The 26,862-nt window shown below is 43.1% G+C and overlaps 1 protein-coding gene across 3 annotated transcripts in view; it reads left to right on the top strand.

The window, feature by feature from the left end:
* The window catches only part of ABTB3 (ankyrin repeat and BTB domain containing 3), a 163,204-nt gene extending 146,478 nt beyond the window's left edge, over positions 1–16,726 (top strand). For all 3 annotated transcript variants that reach the window (XM_084205615.1, XM_084205614.1, XM_084205616.1), the window contains 6 exons: positions 6,622–6,727; positions 7,498–7,600; positions 9,276–9,357; positions 10,319–10,387; positions 13,287–13,400; positions 15,838–16,726. In XM_084205615.1, coding sequence (XP_084061741.1) covers positions 6,622–6,727; positions 7,498–7,600; positions 9,276–9,357; positions 10,319–10,387; positions 13,287–13,400; positions 15,838–16,047 — 684 coding nt within the window. In that variant the 3' untranslated portion in view covers positions 16,048–16,726. The remainder of the gene's footprint in view (positions 1–6,621; positions 6,728–7,497; positions 7,601–9,275; positions 9,358–10,318; positions 10,388–13,286; positions 13,401–15,837) is intronic.
* Positions 16,727–26,862: the final 10,136 nt, after the last annotated feature.

Raw genomic sequence — 26,862 nt, 5'->3', positions numbered from 1 at the left:
AGCTGAGGAAATGTGCAGGAGTGCGCAGACTCTTTTGGAAGGCTGAGCTGTTTGAATAACAGCCATCAGTCTGGTGTTGACAGTTATTGAGAACAAATAGCAATTCAGAACAATAACCAGTTTTAAAACTCCAAAAGGATTCAGGCATGTGGGTATCTTGAGAAATCTAGCCTATATGGTTTTAAAGCTAAAGTACTCTTTCAGAAGTAACTTCTCCATTTGGAAACCGAAATCTCTTAAAAGGAAAGTTTGAGGTGTTTTTTAAAATATGCCTTCTCAAAGACAACCTCTGTCACAGATGCGCTAACTGCTGAAAAAGTATTTTCGTGTCTCCATCAAACAGAATGCAGCAGGAAAGACTGAAACATCTGGCTGTTGTGTTCCAAGAAAACTTTAAGAAGCTGAAGCTTGAGATGAGCATTCGGTTTCTCTGTTGCTGGGATTGATTTCTTTGTTTTTCTGGATTTGATTCTTCTAAAACAAATTTTGGAGAATGTCAACAGGCTCAGCTCATGTGTATGTTCTCTAAGTCCAGGCATGGTGGTCAGCAAAAAACAGTATTTCCCCAGGGTATGCATGTGACCTAGAAAGTGGCACTGGAAGACAAAGGAGCTAGAAAATTCCACTATTTTCCATTGTTTCATGGCGGGCTGAAATGAATGTTTCAGATGAGCTTGAGTGAAGCTATATTTTGTTGCATGAAGCCAGAGTGCCCTGTAGTGCAGGAAGGGCTAAGAGTAGAGAGCAGAGGTGAACCCTACATAGCACTGGGGCAGATACTCTGTCATAATGCTGTCCCAAGGGAAAGTCTTCCCCTGGGAGAATGCTGTCCATGTTTCTCTTACCTGGAGACCGTCAGAAAGACTCCTCTCTGTCTTGTTGAACTGCTTTTCAACAGAAAACTAAGCTTTTATTGTAATGAAAGGTTTCACTAGGATATTTGTTTCCCACATAATATTTTACCTTTCTTGAAAAAATTAACACCTGAAAATGGAGTATTTTGGTTGACAACTGAAATACTTCAGCTGAAGAAAAATGTGGAGTTTCCACAGAGGAGACAGACACACCAAAACCTGCACTAAAAATAACCCTGAAGACATCCCAGGATGCTAAAGGGTCTGCTTATGGATTCCATGGAGCGGCTAATGCCCTTCTGTGTGTCATCCAGTGCCCAGCCAGCACGCGGTGATCGATCTTTTGGCTGGGACTTGCTGTGATTTTGTTAGTCAGGTTTCACTGTTCTCAAGCAACTGCAGTGATCTGTAGCATTGCCCATTGTCACTTGTAGCACTTCTGTGTCTGAACAGTTCCGAGCAAGCCGGAGCCAGGTTATCCACACATGTACATCCTGCATTCTGCGTGTGAGATGCGAGCGCCAGGTACTGAGTGGCATGTTAATAACACACTGTTAACCCCAGCCTGTGATTTCATAACACACATTCAGCTTGGTGCTCACTAACACGGGTTTGATTTTGTTCCTACCCTCTGCTACCTTCTAAATTGTTCCCCTGCCAGAGGCAGGAGCCTTCTTCATTTACAATAAATACGTGCCGTGGATGTGGCACCTGCCCTTTTCTGGGCTCTCACCCAGGGATTAGACTGTGGATCTGAGCTTTTTACATACAATGCACAGCTGGGATATAAAGAGCCTTTTGAAAAGGAGGCTTGGCGGCCTTCCCAGAAGCAATGGAAGGGTCCATTTCTGCCTTACCTGTGATTAATTCTTTTCCGTTTGTGCTTGCAGTGGAGGGGCTTGAGCCCAGCACTAACAAAACCCATTTTGTTGTGCAGTTTACTGCTTCTAACTGTAACTCCAACCTCTGGGGCTTCCCTCCCTTTCCAGCTGTTTGACTAATATGAATTCTGTGTATGCTGCTTAACCATCTAGGAGTGACCATCTGAAGTGGCATTTCTTTAGTTTTGAGGCATTTGGTGAACGTGAAATATGCAAGAGGACGGTAGTGGGAACATCTGTGCAAGGGTGCAGACAGTTTTGAGATGGAAAAGAAGTTCTCAGTGTTTGAGTGTTCAGGGATGGGGGACAGCAAAAAGCCCTCTCTGTTACTTCATTCTTTACCATCTTTTTCTGGGAATGGGGAACATGAATAGAGGACTTATTCAAGGGTATCCCAGCATGTCATGGATAAGTCGTCAATGGGCTCGGGGTATGCTGAGACTACCACTACTTGAACAGCTGCTGGGGACTGCATGTGAGATGGCTGACTGGAAACAGCACTTCTGCCACTCTGCATTTAGCAGAGAAATGGGTCCCCCGAGCATCCTCAGGACCAGAGAGAGAACATACCTTTTCCAGTGCCCCTGTCCTCTGAGCAGTATTTTTTCTCAGCCTGCTGGGGAGTTGTGTATTAACAGGCAGGCACCAAGCCCAGAAGAATAAGTGTTACTTTTTCTGCCTTCATGTGGTGAGCTCTTGGTTTTTGGGCTATGTGGTAGAGGAATTTGAGGGCCTGGCAGACCTAGGTTAAAACAGCATTAATGGAACTGAGCTGGTGAATCTAGCATCAGGAGAAGAAAACCCCAAAATACTGCTAGGGATTTCAGAGGTAAAGGAAAGAAGCCTAACTTGCTAACAAGAGGTTAGCCTTGTACAGGGCAGCCACGTGGAGGTGGTAGGGTGTCTGTAGGCTGGTAAGAACTAAGCAGTGGGGTTTGAGCAGTCTGCAACACGCGTTTTACCCTGCAGAGTTTGGGGCATAGACACGTGTCTTGCACAGGCACTGGACAATATTGGCTATGTATTTCCCAGTTGTGTCCAGTTCCTTGTAGGAACACGTCCCAGAATGGCTATGCTGCGTTGATCCTTATAACCTGGAATGGAGGAAGCTCTCCCAGGGTATGTGCTGAAGCCTGGAGGAGACTTCCCTTGAATCCTGCCACAGACCTTTGTTAGATAGACATTCAGGAAAAAATATCCCTGCACTTCCCACCCAGGTCTTCACCCCTTCTCAGATCAATCAACAAGGCATCTGTGGTCCAACAACTTGAAAGCCTCCAGCTTTGCTTCAAAAGAATTTATAAATTCCCCTCACAGTTCAAGTGCATTCAGCAGGACTGGGGAATTCCTTTAGATCTCTGCTGAAGAATGCTTTTAAGTCCGGGGACTGCTTGTATCTACAAAGCAAAGTTGCTTGCTCACCAACCAGCTCTCCGCTGGAAGCACCATCTCCCTCCCTGTTGTTCCCTGTTCCCTCTTCCCTATCTGTAAACTACCCCATAGCTAGGTAAATATTTTTATTATATCCTGTGCCAAGCATTCTTCCCCCTCCCACAGAAGAAGATGTGCGTCGGCTCCCTTGGAGTGCAAATGAACGCCCGTGTCTCAAGGGAGGCTGGCCTCACTCCAGATGCCAGCCTCACACATCCTGGCTCTGGAAAACACAATGTTTTCCAACATCAAACTGTAGCAAGAAAACTTTGGTTTGCTCCTCCAGTGTTAAATTTTGCTGCCCACAACTGCTGCAGTGAGCTCTTACAGCGGGGCTTTCACAGTTAGGTTGATAGGATGAAAGGATAAACAGGGAAGAATTATCCATCTTGGTGCTTAAATGGAGCTTCTGAGCACCTCAGGGTGGGCACCTGATGGTGGGCACTGTGTGAAGGTGAGACTTGAATAGGCAGAACGTGTCCTCTGTCTTCCAGAAAAATGCTTGCACCCCAGGTCATGGACTTCTGCAGTTGTTCCCAGTCACTTCACAGGCAGCCCAAGTCCTCCAAGAGCAGGATTTGGCTTAAAAAGGCCACTTTTTCCTTAGCCATCCAGCTGCAGATGAAGTAAGCCTTTTCCCTCTCCTATTTCTGCCTGGTTTGTTGGTAAAAGTCAGCAGAGGTACTGTGGGGAGCAGACCCAGTGCCACAGTCCTGTGAGCTTGGCTGCGTGCGGGGGATGTGGGAAGCAAACTTGGTGTGCTGTAATAATTTACCAATTCCCTCCCTTGCTGCTGTTTGTTAGCAATGGCTCTAAATAAGCACATGCTTCAGCTTTCTTGCTGAGCACGTTTTTTGGCCTTTGGATGGCATGGGAGGTGGTAAGTATTTAATGTTATCAGTAGAAGCCAAAGGTCTCCAGCCTCCTCTCTGCCAAATGAGGTCAGTGTTCTGCATGGGAAGTCTGAAGATACTGGCTGTCTGATGGCCCTCTTTCCTCGACATGTCCATCCTAAGGTCTCTTTTTCTCTTTGTCCCATCTCTGTTCCATGTCTTGGGGTTTTTAAGCATCTCTCATGTGAATGCATCACATTTTGTGCTAATTAGAGCTTAGTTGGCACCATTTTTTTTATGGGCTTGTGGGCAAAGGGTTTTGAAATGAGCTTGTATCTGCACACCACAGAGCTGGTGACCCAGGGAGCTGGCAGCCCCTTGCCTGTGTAGGCAGGCTCCCGTGGGGCTGTCTGCAGGCATGATGATTCTTTTTGTTGGTTGGACTTACTAGTTGGACTTCCCCTTCTCCCACTTGGGCGGCTGAGTTTGGCCTGTTCTTCCCTGGTCTCAGTGCAGCTGGGTGTCCTGGTCCGTGGTGCTGTGGTTTGGTCTGGTGAGTTGGGCCTCCAGCTCCTAACAAGGCACTGCAAAGCCAATACCCAGGTTTTCCATCAGCACATTCCCACAGACATCCTGGAAGGAGGAGACTCATTGTCTTTATTGATGCAGGTGTGTGTTTTTAACAAGCTATTGCATAGGCACAGCTGTGGCTGGGACTGGTGAGTTCATGGAACCCAGCAGTGAAAACCTCAGTGATTCAGACAGGACTTGTGCACCCCAGCAGATTGGGGAAGGGGCTGCCAGGAGCTCTCCTCTTCAGTGCACTTGGCTTTTATTCATTGCAGGTAAAGGTGAGCATTGTTTCTCCTCTCCAGAGGCTCCCCTCCACTCTAACCATGGAATTGTCCCCATCTTCTGTTGTATTTTCTGACTTCTGGCATCCGCCAGATCCAGCTGGGAGCTGCCCTGCTGGTAATCGGCATCCCTCCGGACGCGCTCCTCCCTGCCTGACTCAGTCGGCCCTGGCGCTTCGGCACAGCCTTTCCAAACAGAGAAGAAATTGCTCTTTCTGCCCTGTCTGTCTAAAGCTTCCCCTCCCAACCCTCCCAGCAGCTGACTCACTTCCTTCTTTAAATCTGGCCTTAAATCTTCCTTTTCTCTTTAGCCTGTGATTCACTCCCTTTGTGAGGCACTGTGCAGAGCTCCGGCAGGAGGATGCAGAGCAGTGAGATGCTCCTGGGGTGAGGCGCCCTCCTTGTCTCGGAGCCACAGCAGTGAGCCCCTCTCTGAGGGCTGGGCCTTGTGCCTGCTAAATGGTGTCTCTCAGTATGAGAGTTTCTCTTATCTTAGAGTTTCTTTCAGTGCTACATTTGACGTAGTAATAGCAGCCAACTCCTGCCTGCGGCGAGTGCGTGTAATTTCCTTTGACATCAGCATGTGCCTGTGAGGGAACAGCTCTACCCCTTCCCACCCTGTTTGATGAGATTCAGTAAGAGAGTCATTACAGCATCGCTGCCACTCCTCCTTGTCACTCGTGGGATTTAAGGAGGACTTCTGAAATGTGCCCAGAGCAAGGAAACTTCAATTTCTGCTTCTAAAGCCTGGAGATATTTTTAATATAACAATTATATTCCTCAATTTTTTATACTATGATTTTATTTTTTTTTTGTCACTCATCTGCTTATTTCCTTGGCCTTTGACCCTGTTATGTCTAAGTGTCTTGCTGTTTCACAGTTTCTTGGTGTGGAGAGACTTACCTGCCTACAGGGTAGTTAAAAGATGTCACCATGAATTAGCAGTGTGGCACTGCTGAACTTGTCTAGACTTGCTCCAGTTATTAGCAAAGTGTGGGATAAAATTTGCTAAAGCTTTTAAATCCTGCTTTCATCTGGGACTTAGGTAGTTAAGCATTAAATACATTTCACTACCCTTGCATCTTAGGCATACAAATATTCAAGGTGCTTAGGAAAGCATCCTATGGGTGCCTTGCCCCCAAAATTGGGGCAGAAAGGGGTGAGGCCGGGGACCAGACCTGGTTCTACAAGGGTCTGGCTTCCACAGCACAGGGGTGTCCACACTGGTGCCAGAGTTGTAACATTAATGAAACGTTTGGGATTAAGTGAGTGGCTGGCTCTGGTGCCACAGTCACTCTGTAGAGGAAGAGTCTGTGTGTGAGACTGCTGCACTCAAAAACGTGTGCAGGCTGTGCAGCTACATCTCTCTGTAGCTCGGGTTTTCTAAGGCGTGACCAGTGACCATTTTCTAAAGAGCAAAAAAAAAGTCATTTTCCACTACACTAAGTCTGCAAATAATATGAATCCACTGTTGTAAAGGAACTTTGTTTTTGCAGCGGGGACTGGGCATATGGAATTTTGTAGGCAAAGAAGACTTGTCATGCAAGGAGAAGACTTCTTCATTTAAAATTATTTGTACAGGAGACATAGCAATCAAGTAAATGAGAACTGCAGTTTCTAACAAATGCTAATAATCGTAAGCTCTTTATTTTTAATAAAGCTTCAGCAATCACATTTTTCACCTTAAAACAGGCAGCTGTTGAGAGCAATGTCACATGTCCTTTGCATACTGATCTTATGTCGTGTGTATTTGTTTTCTTTTGTGTAGAACGAGGTGATCAGCCAGCAGCTCTCTGTCATTTTCACTCATTGCTATGGACCCTACCCAATTCCAAAGCTGGTGGAAATTAAGCGCAAACAGACCTCCCGCCTGGGTAAGTGTCACTGCAAGATCCTCGTGGGCTCACCAGGGAGAGCTGTGGGAGGGCTGGTGCTGGCCAGGTCCACAAGTCAGAAAAATCTCAATTTGAAAGACAGAATTAGAGGAAGGAAGGGCCCCAAACTTAACCTGATCTAAAACTCCCACTGACATCAGGAGGGTCATCAGGCGCACTGGAGTGGGGCCCTAAATCTGCAAAGATTTGTCTGTGTTGCTGATTAGGCTGGGATCCAAGCCTTGGCCCTGGAGTAAGGTGTCTGTCTGGATCTCAAATCACCCTGGCTGGCTGCAGGTGATGCTGCACCAGCACAGCCCTCCCAGCTTGGTCAGCAGAGCCCAGGCTGTTTTCAGGGGACTGAGAGAAGAGCCAAACAATTTTCCAGGACCCTCTTCCCCTTGACAGAGGCTTCTCACGGGGAGTGGCCTAATAGAGTATAAATGAGCAGAGGGCCCCAGCATCTGCTGAGCTGCAGTTTGCTCTGGGTAGCAGAGCTGGAGGCTGTGCCAGCGTCACACGGCGGGCACGTCTGGCTGTCGTTTCAGCAAAGGTCGTCACGGACTTCACAGCTTTGAATTCCCTTTGTCTGAACTCTGTGTGGTGGTCTCAGGCTGTCCAAACTAGCTTTATGGGCTTTACTCACAAAAAACAATATCCTTCTATTCTCTTGCTTTCTTTTGTCAAAACAGGGAAATATTCAGTGTGTTCCTGACCTCTTCCAAATTAAAGTTTTTGACTTTTCTGTTTCCTTCTTTTCGTGATTCTAGATCCCCATTTTCTTAACAATAAAGAGATGTCAGATGTCACATTTCTGGTGGAAGGAAGACCATTTTATGCACATCGAGTGTTGCTATTTACTGCATCGCCAAGGTAAAATACAGACACATCTCTGGTTTATAACAAAAATAGAATTTGATTTTATGGGTTTGTGAGGTTTTTTTGTTTGTTTTGCTGTCCGACTTCTTTGAGGGGTAGTGGCCCAATCTTCAAGTTTTTCTGAATCAGAACATCCCCACAGCTTGTTTCTGGTTGATCTGCCAGGTATTTAACAAGTGCTCCTGTCAATAGATTTTCATCCAGTGAATGATCCATACTTCTGGCCATGTATCTGACTTGGTAGCACTGAGGCATGTTGGCATGGTCCTCATTACTGCACTCAGTTCTCAACCATACAGGAGTTGTGATACTTGGATTATTAATAATTTAATGAGTGGTTAAATCCTGCCTTGCGTCAGTTTCAGCAGTCTCCAGGAAAAACAAGCTACTATCACACAATTCTTGATAGCATTTGACAACTTTTAAATGAAATTAAATAGCTGTGAAACATACCATACTGTATCCAAAGGCAGTATTTATAGTTGATTTCCTGTGCTCATAAGGCTGAATGTGAGTTTCCCAGCTCAACCCAACCCAGGAGTTTCTCACAAACATGATTTGTATGCAGCTGTATAATTCAAGGTGTGCTTTTAAACAAATCTTGCTGGCCCTCCATAACAGCTTATTTTGAGATGTGGCAAGGACAGAGCTCTGAGTTTGGATGATTTAAGCAATATGGGAATTGATGCTAGTTTTGCTGCCAGCCCACAGCACAGAGTAAAGAGATTTGCATGAAGTAACTGCAGTACCTGACCACGCCTTCAGCTAAGAAATGGATATTGGTGTTTACAGCTTCTTGGTAGATGTGCAAATACGTTCCAAACTCCAGCTTTAAGCCTACTAAATTGTGCTTATAATAGAGTTTGACACGAGTGAAAGCAAGTAAATTGTTATCTGTATTTTAATTAACAAGATGCAGTCATTATGAGGGAAAGGTTACCATCCATCAGATGCTGGTCTTGATAGATAAGCTGAGCTCTAAACTACTGCTGGAAGGTCAGATGAATTAACAAAGAGAGGAAGTACAAGGGCAGGTGTTTCTGGCAGCACATTTCCCATTTTCACCTTCTGATCAATGGGAATACCTGGTTTTGAGAAGTAGATTATTACATATGTGTATGTATCTCATATAAGTTTGCAATTATTAACTAAAAATATGTGGGCTTTTTGTCCTGAAACTTGTGTCTGAGTTTCAGATTTTGATAATCAGAGAACAGCAGCCTATCCAGTTTTCTCTCCTGCTTCCTGTCACACAATTATACTGAGCATGCACAGGAGCATATCACCCTCAAAAAAGGAAAACATTCAGGTTTTAAATGTTGCAGATCTTCATAAAAGATCATGTTGCCCTCAAGAAAAAAAATTTGGTTCTGTAATATGTGTCATTGCAGAATCTGAGTTTTGGATGTACATTTTACTCTGTTGTTATATTAGATGTATTTTTCAAAAATTTCTAATTGAAATCTTCTAGAGAGAGGATTCTTCCTTTTGGTTTGAACTTTATGTTAGTGTCTAAATCTTGATGCTTTTTGGTGACAAATACGTTTGTTTCAGTATACTGTTTTTGCAATAATTGGTGCTGTCATTCCATTGCACTTCTGTACTGTTTTTACTGCATTTTTCCAGAGATAATTGGGCTGGTATTTCAGTTTTGCTCCTTTTCATTTAGGTTTAAAGCATTGCTGTCTAGCAAGCCCTCATCTGATAGTACTTGTATTGAGATCAACTATGTGAAGTACCCCATCTTTCAGGTACAGTCATCACGCTGAATTTGAATGGAACTTGTAAGAGGAACACCATGCATGCCCTGTCCAAATTAGTACCTATGTATCTGATAGACCAGAGCAGTGGTGTCACAAGCACAGGCTTCATCTCTGTTCAAGCACTGCAGAATTCTATTGATTACAAATGTGCCTCAGCAGATATAGCAACATGCATTTCACTGACATGGGCTGTGCACACAAAGCACTGCCTGTCAGCATAAGGCATTTCTTTCTGTAGTTGGCTCTTTCTGTATTTAATGGACAGGTTTGGAAGAGACCCACTTCATTCCCTTCCTTAGCAGTGCTCTCCAATCAATTTAGTGCCATGAAAAGGCCGAGCTTGCTCTCTGTACCTGTAGCATGTACATGGATGTGCTTCCCTTGCTCTGAGCTGGGTTTCAGGCAGCTCCATGTATCGACTGTTACCGCTGCCCATAATTCCCAGCTGCCCACAAAAGCTGGGCTCCCCACAGAGGTGTCTCAGCTGGCTTGTATTACAGTGCAAAGCCTCCTCCACCTCTTTCTTGTCTTCCATGCATGCCTGCACACGGCTGGCTGGATGAAGGTGGCCTTTGCCAGGGAAGGGATAAGGGAATAGCCATTGTGTATGCTGTGTTTGCCTGAGTCACTGATGCACTTAACAGACTGGGAAATACACTGAAAACTCAAAATGAGTTAATCAGCTTCCTGCAAGCTGTTTGGAATTTACCAGGAAATCCAGACAATTTGAGGGTGAGGGTTGAGACATTGGACTACCTATGAGAAGGAAACACTGAACTTTGCAGAGTGAGAGAATAACCAAGTATATCTTTGAAATCAGGAGGCTTGAGCCATTTTTATCTACAAGTTCATGGTGGTGTTAGGAGAGCTTCGGGTATTGCCTGCATTGTCCCCTGTTCCTCTGTGTCTTGGATTGGTTTTTATAAACACTCCCTTTGTTTTATTACAGCTGGTTATGCAGTATCTTTATTATGGAGGTGCAGAGTCACTCCTGATTAAAAATAATGAAATTATGGAGGTAAGAGACATTTATTTAATTCCAGTGGGAGCGATGCTGACTGATCTGTGTGCCATTCACCCGAGGGCATGTGGCCATTGGGCAAGACCTGAGAACTCCTGTAAGAGCTAGCAGTGCCTCACCTGGAGTGCCCAGGCTCTCTGCAGTCCTGCAGGAGACTGGGAGACTTTGCAAATATCTACTTCAAGGCAAAGCTGGTGGTACCAAAATCTGGAACCAATTTCCAGCATCTTAGTGTTCCATCCTCCCTATCTCAGCAGCATTAAAAATATCCAGTTTGGTTTGTCACGTGGGAAAAGTCTTGGGCACATGCTGGGCTTTAACCATGAGACAAGTCCACTGGAGACACAGTTCAGCTCAATTTCAAGCATGTGACTCTCAAATTTTATGAATAAAACCATAATCTGCTCTCTGAAATACAGAGACTTCTTTGCCCCTTTCTCACTGGATGTAAAACATCCAGGTGCTGTTGTGGCCTTTTGCAAAAGCCAAACCAAGCCAGCTGGAGCTGACTGAACCTTCACACAGCCACCAGCCACACAACCACAACCTTATGGTTGTTAAGTAATCCCCTTCCAAATACTGTGTGCCATCATTGTCAGCTATGATCAGCAAAACTACTCCAACTATACAGAACTAAGATATATTGAGCAAATTCTTGATAGTCATTCAGGGAGTTTTCAGGCAGCCAAAAAGAGTGCAGGTCAGCAAATACTAAATTCAGAGCTACTTAAACAGCTGGTAATCATCAGTGTCTGCCACCACGATCACAGAATATCTCAAATTGGAAGAGACCCATAAGGACCATCAAGTCCAACTCCCTGCTCCTTGCAGGGCTGTGTAAAGCTGAACCACATCACTCAGAGTGCTGTGCAGATGTCCCATGAGCACTTCCCTGGGGAACTGTTCAGTGGCTGACTGCCCTCTCAGGGGAGAACCTGTTCCTTATGGCCAATCTGCACTTCCCTGGTGCAGCTGCTTTCCTTTTCCTCATGTCCTCTCGCTGTTGCCTGTATTGTTCTGTCCCTGTAACTCTGCAGTCTGGCAGCCAGAGGATGGAACTGGTCAGGACTGAAATCACCCCTCTCTAGTTCAGGCAGTGGATTTTTAAGTGAGCATACCCACATTGGCTTCCTGAGCTGTATAGGAAAAGTTCCCTAATTCTCTGTTTCTCTCAGAGTTTTAAAAGACTTCCTGAATTTCTAACCTTTTCTGAAAAGAGAATTTTAGAGTAGGCAGTGCAGTGGCTTTATAGAGATGTGTGTGTAATCACCTAGGCTCTTAAAAAGCTTGTACTGCATTTCAGCTGGCAGCTTGCTCTACTTTTGTGACATCTCAAAACTTCTGAGACTCCAGAATGTATGACTGATTGATTGATCTCTTGATAACAGATCTGGCCATGGTTCCTCACAGTTTAAAGTAATTACAAACCAGCACATGACTGCTTGAGCCACAGAGGCAGCTGGAATAGGATTTGGCTTTATCTTTCAAAACTGCATTTAGTAACTTGTCTTACTACACATATGATAACAAGAAGCACCAGAAATACTCCACAGAAATCTTTGCTGCAATTCGTAATTGGGGCCAGCTGGCTGCTATCACATCAGCACTGCAGATTTCCAGCACTTGGATTTATTTATGGGATTAAAATAGATCTTGAGCAGACTGCATAGGAAAAGTCAAAATAATGTCATAGAAGTCTCAGGGTTTTGTTTGTTCCCCAGTGCAGCATGAGAGCCCCTTTGGGATGCAGAGGTTAACTTTTTGTTATGAGTCCCAAATAATAAGGGCTGTGTAAAAACCTGATTACCTGAGTAAGTGCTATTTAAACACGTGAGCAGCTTGATCTAAGGTCTGGCTGGGTTACAACAAAGTGTCAAGCAATGAAGAACTCCAACCTGCTTTCTAAGGCAGAGCAGAGAGCCAGAGACAATGACCTGCCATGGAAAGCCAGAAAATTAAATTACTTTCCTGTAAAAGGACAGAAAAAGGGCAATAGAGGAAATATTAACACTGCTGAAATCAGTTGAAGAACTCAGAATTCGAGCCCTTTTCACCCCATAGGCATGCAGGGATGCCAAGGCAGTGCCAGGGTAGGCAGTGTAGCCACAGGGGAGATGCAGAGCCAAAGAGGGAGGTCAGTGCTGGTGTCAGAAGAGCTGTGGTAGAGCAGTGACAGACACATGACACTCACACGAATGCTGGCCAGGTGTTGCCTCACAAAGCTCGTTCCCACCTCTGTGCACTTGTTCCTTGGAATAATGTGGACCTCAGACAGTGTTTCAGTGCTCCTGGCCTGGACATCCCCTGACAGCTGCTCACAAGCTAGGACAAGGAGCATATGGAGATCTGATTCTGCCCCCTTGAGCCTTCTGAGGTGGCAGATTTGAAGTTTATTGTCTATCTAGATTAAGACTGCCCAGGACGGTCATCATCATTTGGTTTGAATTCCTCTGTACGCTTGATCCTGACCTTTCTGCTGACTTCCTCAGCCCAGATGCTCTGTTTCAATAAGATCTTGGGGAACAGTTGAACCACAACTTCGGTTTGGGGGATGTATTTGCAGGTCTTTTATTGCAGTCATGTTTGCAAAGTGACGAAATATTCTTCAAACCGCTGTTTCCTTTTTCTTCTTGTCCCATTCCAAAGTCAGCATGTGGAGCTGAGCAGCCTTTGGTGTTCTCTCTGTGTATAGATTCCCATTGTGTGATTTAGAAGAGACTGCAGAGGGTTAAAACAACCAAGCACTCTTCTCATTCTGACTTTTGTCAGTACTTTCATGCTAACTGAAGAAGGGGCAGAGAAAAAAGTATAATGAAACAGTGAAGAAGCAAGCTCTGATTCTGTATCGCTCAGCAGTTTTTGACTATTTTTTCCATGCCTTTTGTTTTTTTTTTAGCTTCTCTCTGCTGCTAAATTTTTCCAGCTTGAAGCTTTACAACGACACTGTGAGATCATTTGTGCAAAAAGCATTAATACAGAAAACTGCGTGGATATTTATAATCATGCCAAGGTAAAAATAACTGCATATGCTTGCATGTTGTGTGTCTGCTGTCATTCTTGTAGGTCAGTTTTGTAATAAGCAGTTATATATATATATATATATGTATATCTCGTATGCTTAGTACATTTGTTGCATGTTTAAGATTTGTCATTCATTTACTGGAACTGATTGATTAATAGGTACCTGGTATAGTGACAATCCAAGATTAGTTAGTCTCAGTCCGAGGTGGCAGCTTCTCAGCCCCCTCCCTGAGTGGTTCAAACTCAATTTGAGTGTACCACTCTGTAGGAGATCTATCCTTTATTCATGGCACCACAAACTGGTGAGCTGATTCTACAGGAATCACTAAGTGAAGTAGGCATCTCTGCTTTCATCTTCCAAGATGCATTTTCCCATTTCCATTACCTGTTTCTTCCTGCCTGAAGCCCAGTGGGGTGATCCACTCAATGCTGGTGACACCTTGTCAATATATAAAAATGCCATGTTGTGGAAGTGCAATGGCTCAGAGCCCTGCAAGGATGGTAATGAGAATTTTATGTCTTGGAGAGTTTCTTATTGAAATCAAATTATATACTTAGCTTGTGAGGTTGCCTAAGTCATTAGACACAGAAGCGTGGCATTTCTTGTCCTAGAAAACCTATTTTCACGCATTGGTGGAGGTGGTTACCACATTGATTAGTTTCAGTTTTTTCCCTCCTCATGTGGAGTAGTTAGATTTTCACTTGGAAGATGGAAATGGTACACAAATAAATGCAGTGAAATATTCTTCAAGCATTTCTTTAGGAGATTTTTTTCTCTAACTTGCATGGTCTATACAAAAGATAAAACTGATGCATTGTAACATGGAGGTTTGATTGAACAGAGTAATCCTGCCAATTGCTCCAAACCCCTGCAGATCTGACCTCTGTTCCCATCACCAGGTATCTCCTACAGAGAATAGTAATGCTGGGTGTTCATGTACAGATAACATGCAATCACTGTTCGAAATAGCACAAAGATCCACCTATAAAAATAAGCAATGAGGTGTATCTGTAGGTCCATTTAATGTAAGAGGAAAAAAATTACAGTGCAGGAATCGTTTGAAAAATATTTGATTTGTCTTGTAGCTCGTGTGCAAACTTCTCAGTTTGTATTGCTGTCAGTAAAAACAATAATTTTGCTTTAAAAATCATGTTTTCTTTGAATTGTGAAGCGGGGCTGTTATTTACATCATGATTGAAGAAAATTCTTACATGCTGGGACTTAACAAACCCAGTGGCTAAATCCAGCTCCTGGTTTGCCTGTAAGAGCCCCAACCTGTAAGTTATTTGTGCCTGTCCTCCCACTGGAAGCAGTGGAAATGGGGTACCTGGGTGGGTTTTACAGCCAGAGTCATGTTGGCAGTGCTGTGAGTAGGGCACTGCAGCAATAGCCAGCCTGGCTGTGTCTGAATCTTTGACTTCTGGAATTAGTTGGGTTGGGAGGGACCCTTAAAGATCATCTAGTTAGAGCCCTTCTTGACCTTGCTGCTTTGCAAGCTCATCTGCACCTGCAGGACCTCCCTGACCTTTCCAGAGGGGGATGTGTGGGCAGGCTGGCCCAGAGACAGGTTGGAGCACAGCCTTTGTCATCAAGATTGAGAGACAGATACAGTTTGGTGGGTGGTCCCTTGCAGGCCCAGGAGTTGGACTCCGTGATCCTTGTGGATTCCTTCCAACTCAGCGTGTTCTGTGATTCTGTAATGTGAATTTGGTCATATTTGCAAATAAATGCTGACTGGAGAGTACTGATGTCATTAATATCCCTGTGGGCATTCCATTTTTAAAATTGCTATCATAGAACTGTGGAATACCAGCTTGGAAGGCACTTCAAGGATCATCTGGTCCAACCTTTCTTTGCAAAAATAGAGTCTAGACAAGATGGCCTAGCACTCTGCCCAGCTGAATCTTAAAGTGTCCAATGCTGGGAAGTCCACCTCTGCTCTGGGGAGATTTTTTCAATGGCTGATTATTTCCATTTCTCCTCAAAGCATGAAATTTTGCATGACAGCTTTCTGCAGTCATATGCCCCATCCTTGCTAAGGACAGGATTCTTGAAACATGGTCTGTAATGTTTTCCCAAACCTGTAGTTTTAGGGTGTAACTTCTAGCATGAAATCATGGGTCTGGTAAACTCTGTGGTAAAACTTCCATCAGTTTCCAAGGGAGCAGAGCTTCAGCCTGTGGAATTTTGTTTCCCCAACAGCCAGGGTTTTTAACATAGAATTATTATGAGAATCATCAGCATAAAATACTGTTTTATTAACTCCTTCCTCTCCACACATTCATATCTCTGAGTAAGCACATTTTAGACTGTGTCTGTCTAAAAGGCTTAGCTTCTGTATTTGTTTGTGTGCAGCTCTTTGCACTGTATTTGCTGCCTGGGTTTTACCAGAATGGTTATCTTTCTCTAATTTCACTCCTTGTAGTTCCTCGGCGTCACAGAACTATCTGCCTATTGTGAAGGCTACTTTCTAAAAAACATGATGGTCCTCATTGAAAACGAAGCTTTCAAACAGTTGTTGTATGACAAGAATGGAGAAACATCTGGTCAGAATGTACTAGAGGACTTACAGAGGACGTTGGCCACAAGGATTCAGTCAATTCATTTGTCTTCTTCAAAGGGCTCCGTTGTGTAAAGCTGAGGAAGATGGTAACCCTCTAATCAAAGACCCTGCAAGTTGAGTCTTCTGTTGCAGTTGCTCAAACCTGTTGCAGTTGCTTAATGACTACAAAACCAGAAAATGTAAAAAAATTCCACATCGCATCCCAACAGTTCTGTTTCGGCCAGAGGTGCTGCGCTGGGGCTGTGTCCCCACCTGGATGAGAGAATACAGAAAACAAAGTTCCTTCCTGGTTTTGAGCAAGCTGGGTACCAGAGTATCCAGGGAATTGCCCTTGTACTCACATTTCTGAACACAAGCCCGTTCGTGGAGCTTGATGCCAACAAAAGCCAGAACTCACATCAGTGAACAGCAGAAGTCCCTGCCTGAAGGATAGTGCTGGGGAACACCTGAATTGACCAATTAATCATTTAAGTCAGATTTGTTCCAGTGTTATACAGTTAAGAACTATATCTATCCCAGAGTCCATTATCTCGTGCATTTAAGAAATGTAAAAACTGTCATTGCTATCAGCAAAGATCAGCTGTATTAGAGAGTGGGTAACACTGTTATAGTTGAGGAAATATACTGGCAGATTTTTAGGGGTGGGAACTTTTTAAACTGTTCATAAAAAATAATGGGGTGGCCTTGTAGTTTAAAACCTATTTCTTAAGCTTAAAATTTCATTTTCAACAGAGCTGTGTTTGAGAATCTATGTAACATGTTTTGGTTTTTTAAATGGTAAAATGTACGTTGTGTAAACACACATATGATCAAGTTTGCTTGTATTCTTTCCTAGGGTGGTATAATCTTGCCTAAGAGGCTATGGTTACACCAAAGAGGCACATAACCCAGACTGTCTCAAATACAGTAGTTGGGGGGGCAGGAGAACTGCATGCTACTCGTGATTTGGGGTTGAGATCAATGACAAACTCAACAAACATGCGCTTGCATGGTAACTGTACCTGTGAAATGTTCCCTTCGTGCTCGTTCTGCCAAGACAAATGCAATGTTACTTCTTGTCAAACTTCATTTGTGAAATTAGCTTATTTTTTATCTGGTTTCTGCGTGGTTGGCTGCGATAGGATACCCCTGGAGCTCCTTCTCAAGATGCTGATTTCTGTTTGTTGCAGTGAAGAGATAACAACAGATCTTTAATTTAGTGATGTGTGGATATTTTGCTACTGGCCAGAGATTGCGTCTGAGTTAGTCTTTTTAAAATTATAATTAAATATGTACTGTAGAATGATTTCTCAATGTATCCTGAGAATGTATAGGTAATATACAATGCAGGGCTTGGGTAGGGTGGGGTGGAGGGGTGTGATTTAAATGTCAGATGTCAGCTTTGTTTATTTTGCAGCCTGTTGTTAGCAAGACAAATCTGCTATGTGCCACAACATTCTGGATGCCCTCTCTGAAAACCACAGTAAGAAGCAGGCAAAGATGTTGCCTTCTCCATGGCAAAGTGACATTAATATATTTATTTTCAAGAATGCCATTCTAAGAAATTTACAAGTTTGTATGTTAATCTCTTTTTCTTTTGTTGAAGCAGCTGCATCAGGTGCCCTTCCATGTTCCAGTTTTGACATGCTCAGAGAACACAGTTTTTAGCTATAAAAACAATAAGAAGCTGTTTTATGACTCTGAGGTACAAATCCTCCCTTGTGCTTGGTCTTCTAAAGCCTCTACAGTTTCTGCAACAAATGACAAAATGTCTAAACTGACACTAATGTTGCAGAGACACTGCATGTCAGTCAATTAGATCTTGTTTTCTGCATAGATGTTCGCACAAGATGTTGTCTGGAACTTGTAAGTAATGGCTCCTTCTGAGTGAATGTTGTGATCATAGAGAAGCAGGACCATAGTTAATACAACAGCAACACACAGAGGTGCTTGTTGTTGCTTGGTGTGCCTTCTCATCCATGGAAACCCATCTTTCTATGACAAAAACAACTAGCTAAGAGCAGAGGCTAAGGCTCACCCTGCAGCCTCATGGTTTAATACAGCAAAGTTTTTCAAACAATATTCATTGTATTAAATGGAAGGGAAACACTGATAACTCCATGCTAGTCCTTCTTCTGAGCTGAGAGTGTCTGTGGTGAAGTTCAGTAGGTTTCTTTCAGCAATAAAGGGGTTAACAGGGCCTTTGGTGGCTGAACGTGGGGTGTTCACCTGAGCTGTGAAAGGAAGGGACTGCAGCTAAGGATTAGTACAGGAATAACTTTTGCTCTTGGAAATGCTGGTAATCCAAACGTCACAGATGTATAGCTGAAGGGAACCTTAAGAAAAAGGAGTCATAACTTCCAATTCTTTTTTGACCAGTGGCCCCCAGGACTTTTGCCAGCAGCAAAGCCAGCCTGTGTAAACCTAGCATTCATTTCTCCTGGAAGCAGCCAGCAAACCTGTGTCGATCCACAAACCAGAGTTTGAAAATGGTGATTTTAGTCTGCCTCTCCTGATGTGAGGCTGGGTGAGGTCCAGCTGAGGCATGCCAAACAATGTGCAGTTTGCAGGCTCTTCAAAAATCCAGTCACAGGGATCCATGATCTTCACCACTCTCATAATCAGAAGGTTTTCCTAAGAGACTTCAGAATTTCTTCATTGCCAATCAAGCCACTTTTCCTTCGGGTCCTGATTGACAGGAAAAACAGATGATCTTACAAGATCTTTTTAGAAACTTATTCTATGTATGAAAGGGATTATCCTCCTTGCATCACTCGTATAGTCTTTCCTAGTTCCTTTGTTAGTGTTTTCTGATTTTTGCTGTCATTCCCCTCATGGCTTCCCATTTTCCCCAAATTTCCATACTTCAGCAGGAGTTTTATACGTTAGCAAGCAAAGCAGGGAAACTCTTGCTGTGGTTTATGTAAAGCATATCAGAAAATATATCCCCAGATATTTTCTGCAAGAACATCCCATGTCTGACTTTGATCTAGTCTGTCTTATAATTCCTGAGGGATTCACTGTTGCCTTCTCAGGAATTCCATCTTTATTCATACATTTGTTTACTACACCTTCCAAAGTATAACACTTTCAATTTCTCCTTATTAAATTTGTTCTCCTCTAATCAGGGCAATTTCCCCACTTCATCAAGATCAATTGCAATTCTGATCGTGTCTTCTAGCCTGTTTCATAATCTCCAACCTTTATTATATGTGGCTTCATGCATGGATTCTTCATTCCATTAATCTGGGGCTGGGGGGAAGGGCTCTTGTCAATTTAATCTAAAAAGCAATGTGAGTTTCAGTGGGTGCCCATGAATACCATCCCTATCAGATAAGGCTCTTTCCAACAGAGCATTTTATTAGCATTTTTTTCAGACATGGTGTTATCATCTTAGAAAATAAAAAGCTTTCTCTTCTTTTCGTCTTTGTATGAGTCGCAATAATTTACAAATTTTGAGGCCAAATATTGCTTCCAGTCTTTGTAAAATGAAAAAAAAAATACAACATCCTTGGAAAAACTTAGGATTTTCTTTTTTAACCATAATTTTCCAGCCTCTAATGAGTGAAGTTGCCTTTCCATCTGTCATTTTTATACTAATCCACTGCTGTAATATTTGAGGATTTACAGACATCCTGTCCTTGCCTCCTGGCAGATCTTCCCTTATATCCCTACACAGTTCTCCCTTAGTTTCCAGAATTTCCTCACATTCCCACTTTGCTTCACATGCTGCCAGTTTCCACACTTCCCAGTTTTTTTTACTCTGGAGCCCTACTGGATTCCTTCCCAAGCCCAGAAGTGGTATCTGTGTTGTCCTGAATAGTTGATTTTCCAATAATTGGCTCAAGAGCTGGAAGAGAAAAGGATGGAGAATGTAGGAGGGCAAAGGTTTTGGACATCACAGGGGAAGGCTGGCATTCTTTTCATTACAGATTTCAGCACTGTCTGCTTGTTTCCCTGATTTCCCCCTGATCTATTCCTTAGGCTGCTGTCCTCTAAACACAGCTGATGGCCAGATGCTCTCTGTTCTGGAACTGGGCCAGCTTTCTAATGGCTAAGACTACTTTTTCCTGAGCTAAAACTTCTGCCTGCTTGCTTTCAGCTGTGGAGTAGATTAGTAAAAAATGTCTATTAAAGACAGAGGAAACGTCTCTCAAAAGGTGTGAAGGTTTAGTAGCCAGGCTCCTATTGGCACTAATGAGAGCTGCTTGCTGAATCCTCCACACGCTGCTTTGGACACTTTGCCTTTTTCCACTGAATATCCACTGGCTTCATACCAAATGGGGCACAAGGCCTGTGTGATGTGCCAGGGGCTTTCTTAAATTCTAGTTTTGTTTCAAGGCATAGCAACATTTGCTGCTCTTTAAAGGTTAAAAGTAAAAAGGGAAGTGGTCTGTTTGCGCTGAAATAAACTGCTCTGAGGTGCTGCAGTGATGAAAAAGAAAGGGCATCTCCTCTTCCCAGCTGTACCTGCCTAAAATCAGAGGAGGCTTCTGTTATAGCATGGAATGCTGCCGGGTCTGTGGGGATTCAGGCATGCAGGACCCTGTTTAAGTGGGGTTTTTAAGGTTAACACATTCACATACTCAAGATGAGGATTAGGCCATCCTAGAAAAAACAGCCATTCCTAGTGCTCCTATCTTTGGATTAAATCCTGGAAGAAGCTGGAATCCTGCAGAACTAATTGAAGTCAGTTGCACATATTCAGGGTCCCTCAGGAGCTGGCTCTGTTTTAAAAATACTGCTGAAAGATGACAACCTGAAACCTGCATTCACTAAAGCTGCCTCTGAAGCCACTGGCTTGGGTTTGGTTTTGTTTGCTTGGTTTGTTTGTTTGTTTGTTTGGGTTTTTGTTTGGTTGGTTTTGTTTGTTTTTTGTTGTGGTTTTGGTGTTTTGTTTGGGTTTTGTTTTGTTTGGGGTTTTTTGCTGAATGAGAGTTACCTAAAGCCAAAGCCTTTAAGTTACTTGGTTTGAGAAAGTGTCTTTCATGTGAGGCTCTGCAAGTGCTTTACAGAAATGAAGGGCCTGATGTTGCTTTCATCCTCTGGCACAGACATGAGATTTATAAGAATTAAAATAACTGCCTAGGATTTAGCCTAAAATTTAATAAACTAATTTGTAGGATGTTAGCCTTGAAACAGCCCTCGGATAATATCTGAAACCCTATAGGTGAGAACATTACTAATTTTAGGTGTCAACCTGTAAGCAAACAAACCTGCAGCACTTCCATGTGTTTGCAGCAAAATTATGATGTTATTTTTTTAACTTGTTATTTATTTTCAGGTAAGGCCTGTTATCTTCAGTGGGTGAAAACAGAGGCTGGCCACTCTGACCAAATTATCACATTTCAGTATCATTGCACCCAACCTGCTACTTGTAACTGGCCTTCAAGTGCAAAAACAGTAAAGCTGAGTTTTCAGCTGTGGCTCAATGCTCCATGACTTCAGTGAGAGCACTGCTGAGAATATTATTCATGTGGTGCCCAAAGCAGAAGGAAAATCTGGAAACTTGCAGAAAGACTAATGGGAATTTGTCAGCTGCCTTCAGTGAGCCTTTGAGCTGGGAAAGCAAGCTCAGTGTCGGTAGGAGGAGGGCATTCCATTTCTTTTTGTTGCCATTAAGCTGTCATTCCTTCAGCTCTGTCCAAGGCTTCTTGCATGGAACAGCCATGAATGGCCTAGAGTGTTTATCTTGGATACCTGCACAGGACTTAAAATGTGGTATCTCACTACTTCAAAGTCAAGAGTCTCATTGGATGATGGGTTTTGTGCTTTGCTTGGACTGCTTGTCACTAAAACACCCAGGAGACATGGCAGCAAGTTACAAGAGAGGTTGTGTTGGCTGGATAGATTAAATTCTACAAACACTTCGTGCTTTGCATGTTTAGTTGACTAAATCTGTCCCTTGATTGTACCAGAACAGCAACTTTGTACTTTTTTTCCTTTGCAGAGGCATTTTTCACCTTTCTTTGAGCTGACAGTTTTGTTCTTTCATCCTGTAGAGGCAGTGACAGTGTGTGAATGGGCATGCTTAGCTTAGGCACAGATTTCTCTCCATGCTGGATGGCACACTAATGAAGAGGTCTTAGTAAGGAAAGAGGATTAGGTAAAAGAATTTGAATGTATAACCTTAGATCTTTGCCTCTGATTCCAGAGGTATAGTGTCCACTGCTAGCTAATTCATTTGTTCCCCAACTCAGAGTTTCCAGGTAATCAAAGGGAAGGAGAGAGCAGGAAGAGGAGAAACAGCCCCATCTCCTGCCACTTGCTTGGCATTCCCAACCAGCCCAGTTGGCTCCAGTCTCTGCAGTGCTCACACAGAGGGTTTGCTCAGATATGGCCATGGAGTTGAAGCAACTGGTGGCACTTTCTTGTCCTTACAAATATCTTCACTGCTGCTGGTGGTTAACTTTGGTCTTTCCACTCCTCCTCATCTCTGCTGCTGTGTTATGATTAAAACTTCCATTATTCAGCTTTGCCTAGCACAGTGAGAGGCAATCTTCTTTCTTACTGCCTTTCTAAAGCAAACAAAGACAGGGGAAAAGCCTCGCTGAAATACCCAATCGAAAGTCATTAATGGTTTACAATAAGTCACAAAAGAAAAGGGAGATGCTCAAAAACAGAGACTGCCACTTTAGGAAAATCCAGTGTGTTAGGAGGTCATTTTAATTAATTAAGGTCAAAACCTTATTCTGGCAGGGACAGATTAACATGTTTCAAAACATCTGGACTTGTTAAAGCGACAGGTTCAAGAGAATCTAGCCTTCCCCTTTCCCCTTCCCAGCAGTGGATAAATTGAATATCCTGAAGCTTACTGCATGAGAGGCTTTCAGATGAGCCTTTCCAAAGTCAGCTTCTCTCTGTTCTGCATAGCTTTTGAAGAGCTCACAGCACATCTGCAGGCTGGGATTTGCCCCTCAGCACAGTCAAAAGCCTCCTGTGCCCCAGTGCTGGGTGTGGGACAGAGTCGGAAGGAGCACAGGATGGCCCTGGAGCCTCATCAGAGTGAAATCTGCTTCCCCAGCATCCAAACAGCCACTTGGTCGAATACCCTGCTTAACCCAGTCAGTTCAATACCTTGGGAACTGATTTTTGCCATGCTGTTATTAAGCCAATGACTAATTGTGCCATTTGGGGATGCAGTGAAATGTGCAGTCTTACTTCAGTTATGAGTTAAGTTTTTCCATTGAAGAATACATGGACTATAGGAATGTATCTCAGAGCTTTTTGACCTCATGTTCCTGGCTAAGTTCCAATTAGTACTAGAAAAACTTGACCTGTTTAAGTCCCATCAGTGCATTTGGGCCAGTAGGTTGCTTCCTGTCTCTGTTTCTCTGGAGCCTTGCAGTTGTTGGGCAGCCATATGTGCTGTGCCAGTGGGGAGCAGAGGTGCCTGAGCATTATGCAGACACCAAATAAGTAAATCCCACTCTCTGCAATGCAGGACATTCCTCCTACTGATCTCTTTGGTATTATGGGTAAGGTTGAGCAATGGATCTCTGCTGTTTACAGCCCCAAGTTAGGATCAGTGCTCTTCTTCCCCACTCTCTTTTGGCTCTGCTGTCCACCACAGAGAGGAGGGAAAAGAAAAACTCAGAGGAAATACCACACTCTCTCAACCTGCCCTCCCCACCACCAGTAACAGGTGGGCTGCTAGAGTGTCCTTCAGTCCCCCTCTTCTGAAAGCTTCTTGTAGTGCTATTTGTACATGAGTTATCCCTAGACCATGCTTTGCAGTAGGTCAAAGTCTGGAAAGCATCTTCAGTCATTCATGGCAGAAGTGAGATTGTAAAACATTCAATTCCAATCATCCATGCTAAGAATTTTCTGTTCCCTTGTTGTTTTTGGTGTTGTGTTGGTTGGCTGGCTTTGGGAGGGATTTGGGGTTTTTGGGGTGGTTTTTTTTCGCTTGTTTTGTTTTTTGGTTGGTTTGGTTATTTTTTTCATTGGGAAGATGAAGCATGTGCAATGCTTTGGATTTTGTGTCTATAGTTACCATTGTGTGTATGTTCAAGAAAGAGAGATGGACAGTAAATAGATCTATGGGGTATGTTATGAGGCGTGAAATCATGTTTGTAATGAGATTTCTTGTTAATGGCAGTCAGCCTTCCTTGACGCTAAGCATTAATGCAATATCCATTAGTGCAGCTAAACCTCCCTCTGCTCCACTTTCCCAAATGGGTTTCACGTTGTACCTAGTTAGCATTTACAAATATTTGATACAGGGTTCAAGGAGTAATTTACGTGTTAAAAATGTATGAATAGTCTAAGAAAAAATACAGGTTAAGTTTCTACTCTAACATCATTCACAAACCAAAACATAAAAGCGTGGTGAAATTTGCTCCACTAAAATGGCTGGAAGCCTTTTCATTGATTTCTCTAGTCTGTGGATTAGGTCTGTTTTCCATCTCTCTTTCATACTTTGTCACCTTTGAAGTCTTTGCAGGCCAAATGCATATCTGTAATTAGAAAGCACAGTCTTGATCTTTAAATGGAGAATGATCCCCTTCTGAAAGCAGCACCTAAATTAGGAAATCCTGGTGTGAGCATCCTGTAAATACAGAAGAGCATTGTCTGTGGGACAGCTCTTTGCTTCCTTTCTGCCTCTTTGCATCCACTTCCGTCTGTCCCTGAGATGTCTTGGACCTGAAAGTTAGGAAAGAAAAGTGAAAACAAGAGGAAAGGATGTGCCAGAAATAAGGTGTGCAGAACCATTGTGCTGGTCTTGATTTTTTGCTGGTTTTAGGCAGACTCCTAATTTGTGTAATACAAACCCAGGAATGGTTATGATTGTTTTGCATTTGTTATGGTTGTTACGAATTTGGGGTTGGGGTTTTTTCCTAGCAAAGTGGTTTTGTTTGCTGTCATCTTTTGTTGGGGTTTTATGTGAAGGTTTCATTTCACTTTTTATTGAGAAGGAAACGAAAGATCACATAACCCAACAGCTATCATCAACAAACACAGAGATCCTGTCCTGCATCCTGCAGATGTGGCTTAAATACTGGTTTATGGCTTCACAGGCATGTTTGAGGTCATCTGTAATTACCAACACAGGTGACACTTTCTTCCCCTTTGCTTACCCATTTACGGTAGATAAAAACAAAATAACAGTCAGAGTATGGACAATAGGATGGCAGATGTTTTTCAATGGAGAAAGATTATAGCTAAGAAATACAAATGTTTCTGGAACCAAATATTTTTTCTCAAAAGGACAGAGAGACATCTGTAGCTCATGCAAAGATGTCATTCTCTTGAGTGTGTTAGATGCTTTTGAAAATTGCCTGGTTTGTGCTGTTAATGATCCAGCACAAGCCCTTCCACTGGAGAGACTAACTGAGTGCACTCAGAACCAAGGCTGAAGGGAATGTATGAAAAATAGAGGAGTTCAGCCATAATTTGAGGTAGCAGCTTTGTTTGCTTTTGTCCACTGTGTCCACAACTTGAACGTTATTTTAAAGGGCATGTTTGTATTTCATTTCTCTTGAATCCTTTTTTTAATTGCTGAGGCACTCTCACAGCATCTTCTCCGAATGCCCCTTAGGTCGTCTTAAACACCATTTAATGTCTGTCTGATGCTGATCCTTTTATAATCTCCAATGAGATTACGATTCATTTGTCATTGCTAGATGACAAATGAATTGTAACAGCCTTAACAAAAATCTTGTTTTGTTAAGGCTGTATAAAGGCACTGCAGCATGTGAAACCAGCAAGTTGATTTTTATTATTGCATTACTCTGAAAAAGAAAAAAACTAATGAGATCTTTGTTTCTAGTGTGAAAGGCTCCCCTTAGCTTGAGAGGACACGTGCAAAGCCTCTGCTGTGAATGCCTCGATATAATCAGCTTACAAAATGGAGGAAAAAGATATTACAGAAAGATTTTTGAGGAACATAACTCCAGTGGAGCAGAACATGCACTTGCTTAAGACATGCTCTCTTGCTCTGTCTCTCTCCTGAAGTCAGTGGGAATTTTTAATGGGAGTTACTGCAAGGCTGTATGGTTTTTTAATGCACTAGTAGATGTAATTTCCCATCCAGTCATCTGCACAGTTGTGGTTGGTACAGCATAAAGGCTAAGGGCCAAACCCTGCTGTCATTGCACACAGCCCCTCTGCTTCATCAGGGATCATAAACATGTACTTATGTTACTTGAGGTTTTTTCTGAAGAGGAATGGGAGAGGGTAGGCCTTCCTTCTGCTCCTTGATCACAGGCTTTGCATTCCCAATGACTTTTATTAGAAGTATCATATATTTACATGCTGCAGAATGAGGCCTGCGTGGGATGGGAAAGATTTTTATGAATTTAGACCTGCCTAAGAAAACAACCGCTCTAATTTTAGACAAGTTGCATTCCATATCCATCTGTTTAGTGCATCAGTCTGATGTTTACTGTTTAGTAAATTGCATTTGGGCTTTTTTTTTTCTTTTGAGGGCATCACCTGTCATCAGCCAGTGTAAAATATCACCAAGGACATCCAGACATACACATAGGGGCAAACTGTGCCAGCTTCACACACCGCAGTCCCATGAAAAGCAAGGAAAGCTGGACTGGGCACACGAAATGCAATCCCCCCCTGACATCAAATTACATGTCCTGCCTCATTTCATAGAGATGGATGACATCCTTGGGAAAAAAAAACCAAACACATGCTGCCACTTCTTCAGAGTTTAAAATGTATTAAAATCAAGGAAATTATATTAGACATGGCTGTAGTCTATCAAATCCAGCCCTGTGCATAGGCAGAACTCCAAGGGAAAGTAACAGGAGTTTCCATTATGGAGTTTGCAAAAGGAAGCCTACTTAATGAATTTGACAAAATGTCAACTTTGTGTAAACTCTCCTGGTGGGTCTGTATAAAGGTTTTTTTAAGAAATCTTCATTGGAACACACCAGAGAATAATAAACTTGC

This window comes from Fringilla coelebs (assembly GCF_963513975.1).
Source record: "Fringilla coelebs genome assembly, chromosome: 5".
Classification (NCBI taxonomy): domain Eukaryota; kingdom Metazoa; phylum Chordata; class Aves; order Passeriformes; family Fringillidae; genus Fringilla; species Fringilla coelebs.
Note: the sequence above shows the minus strand (reverse complement) of the source record. Positions and strands in the feature narration are given on the sequence as shown.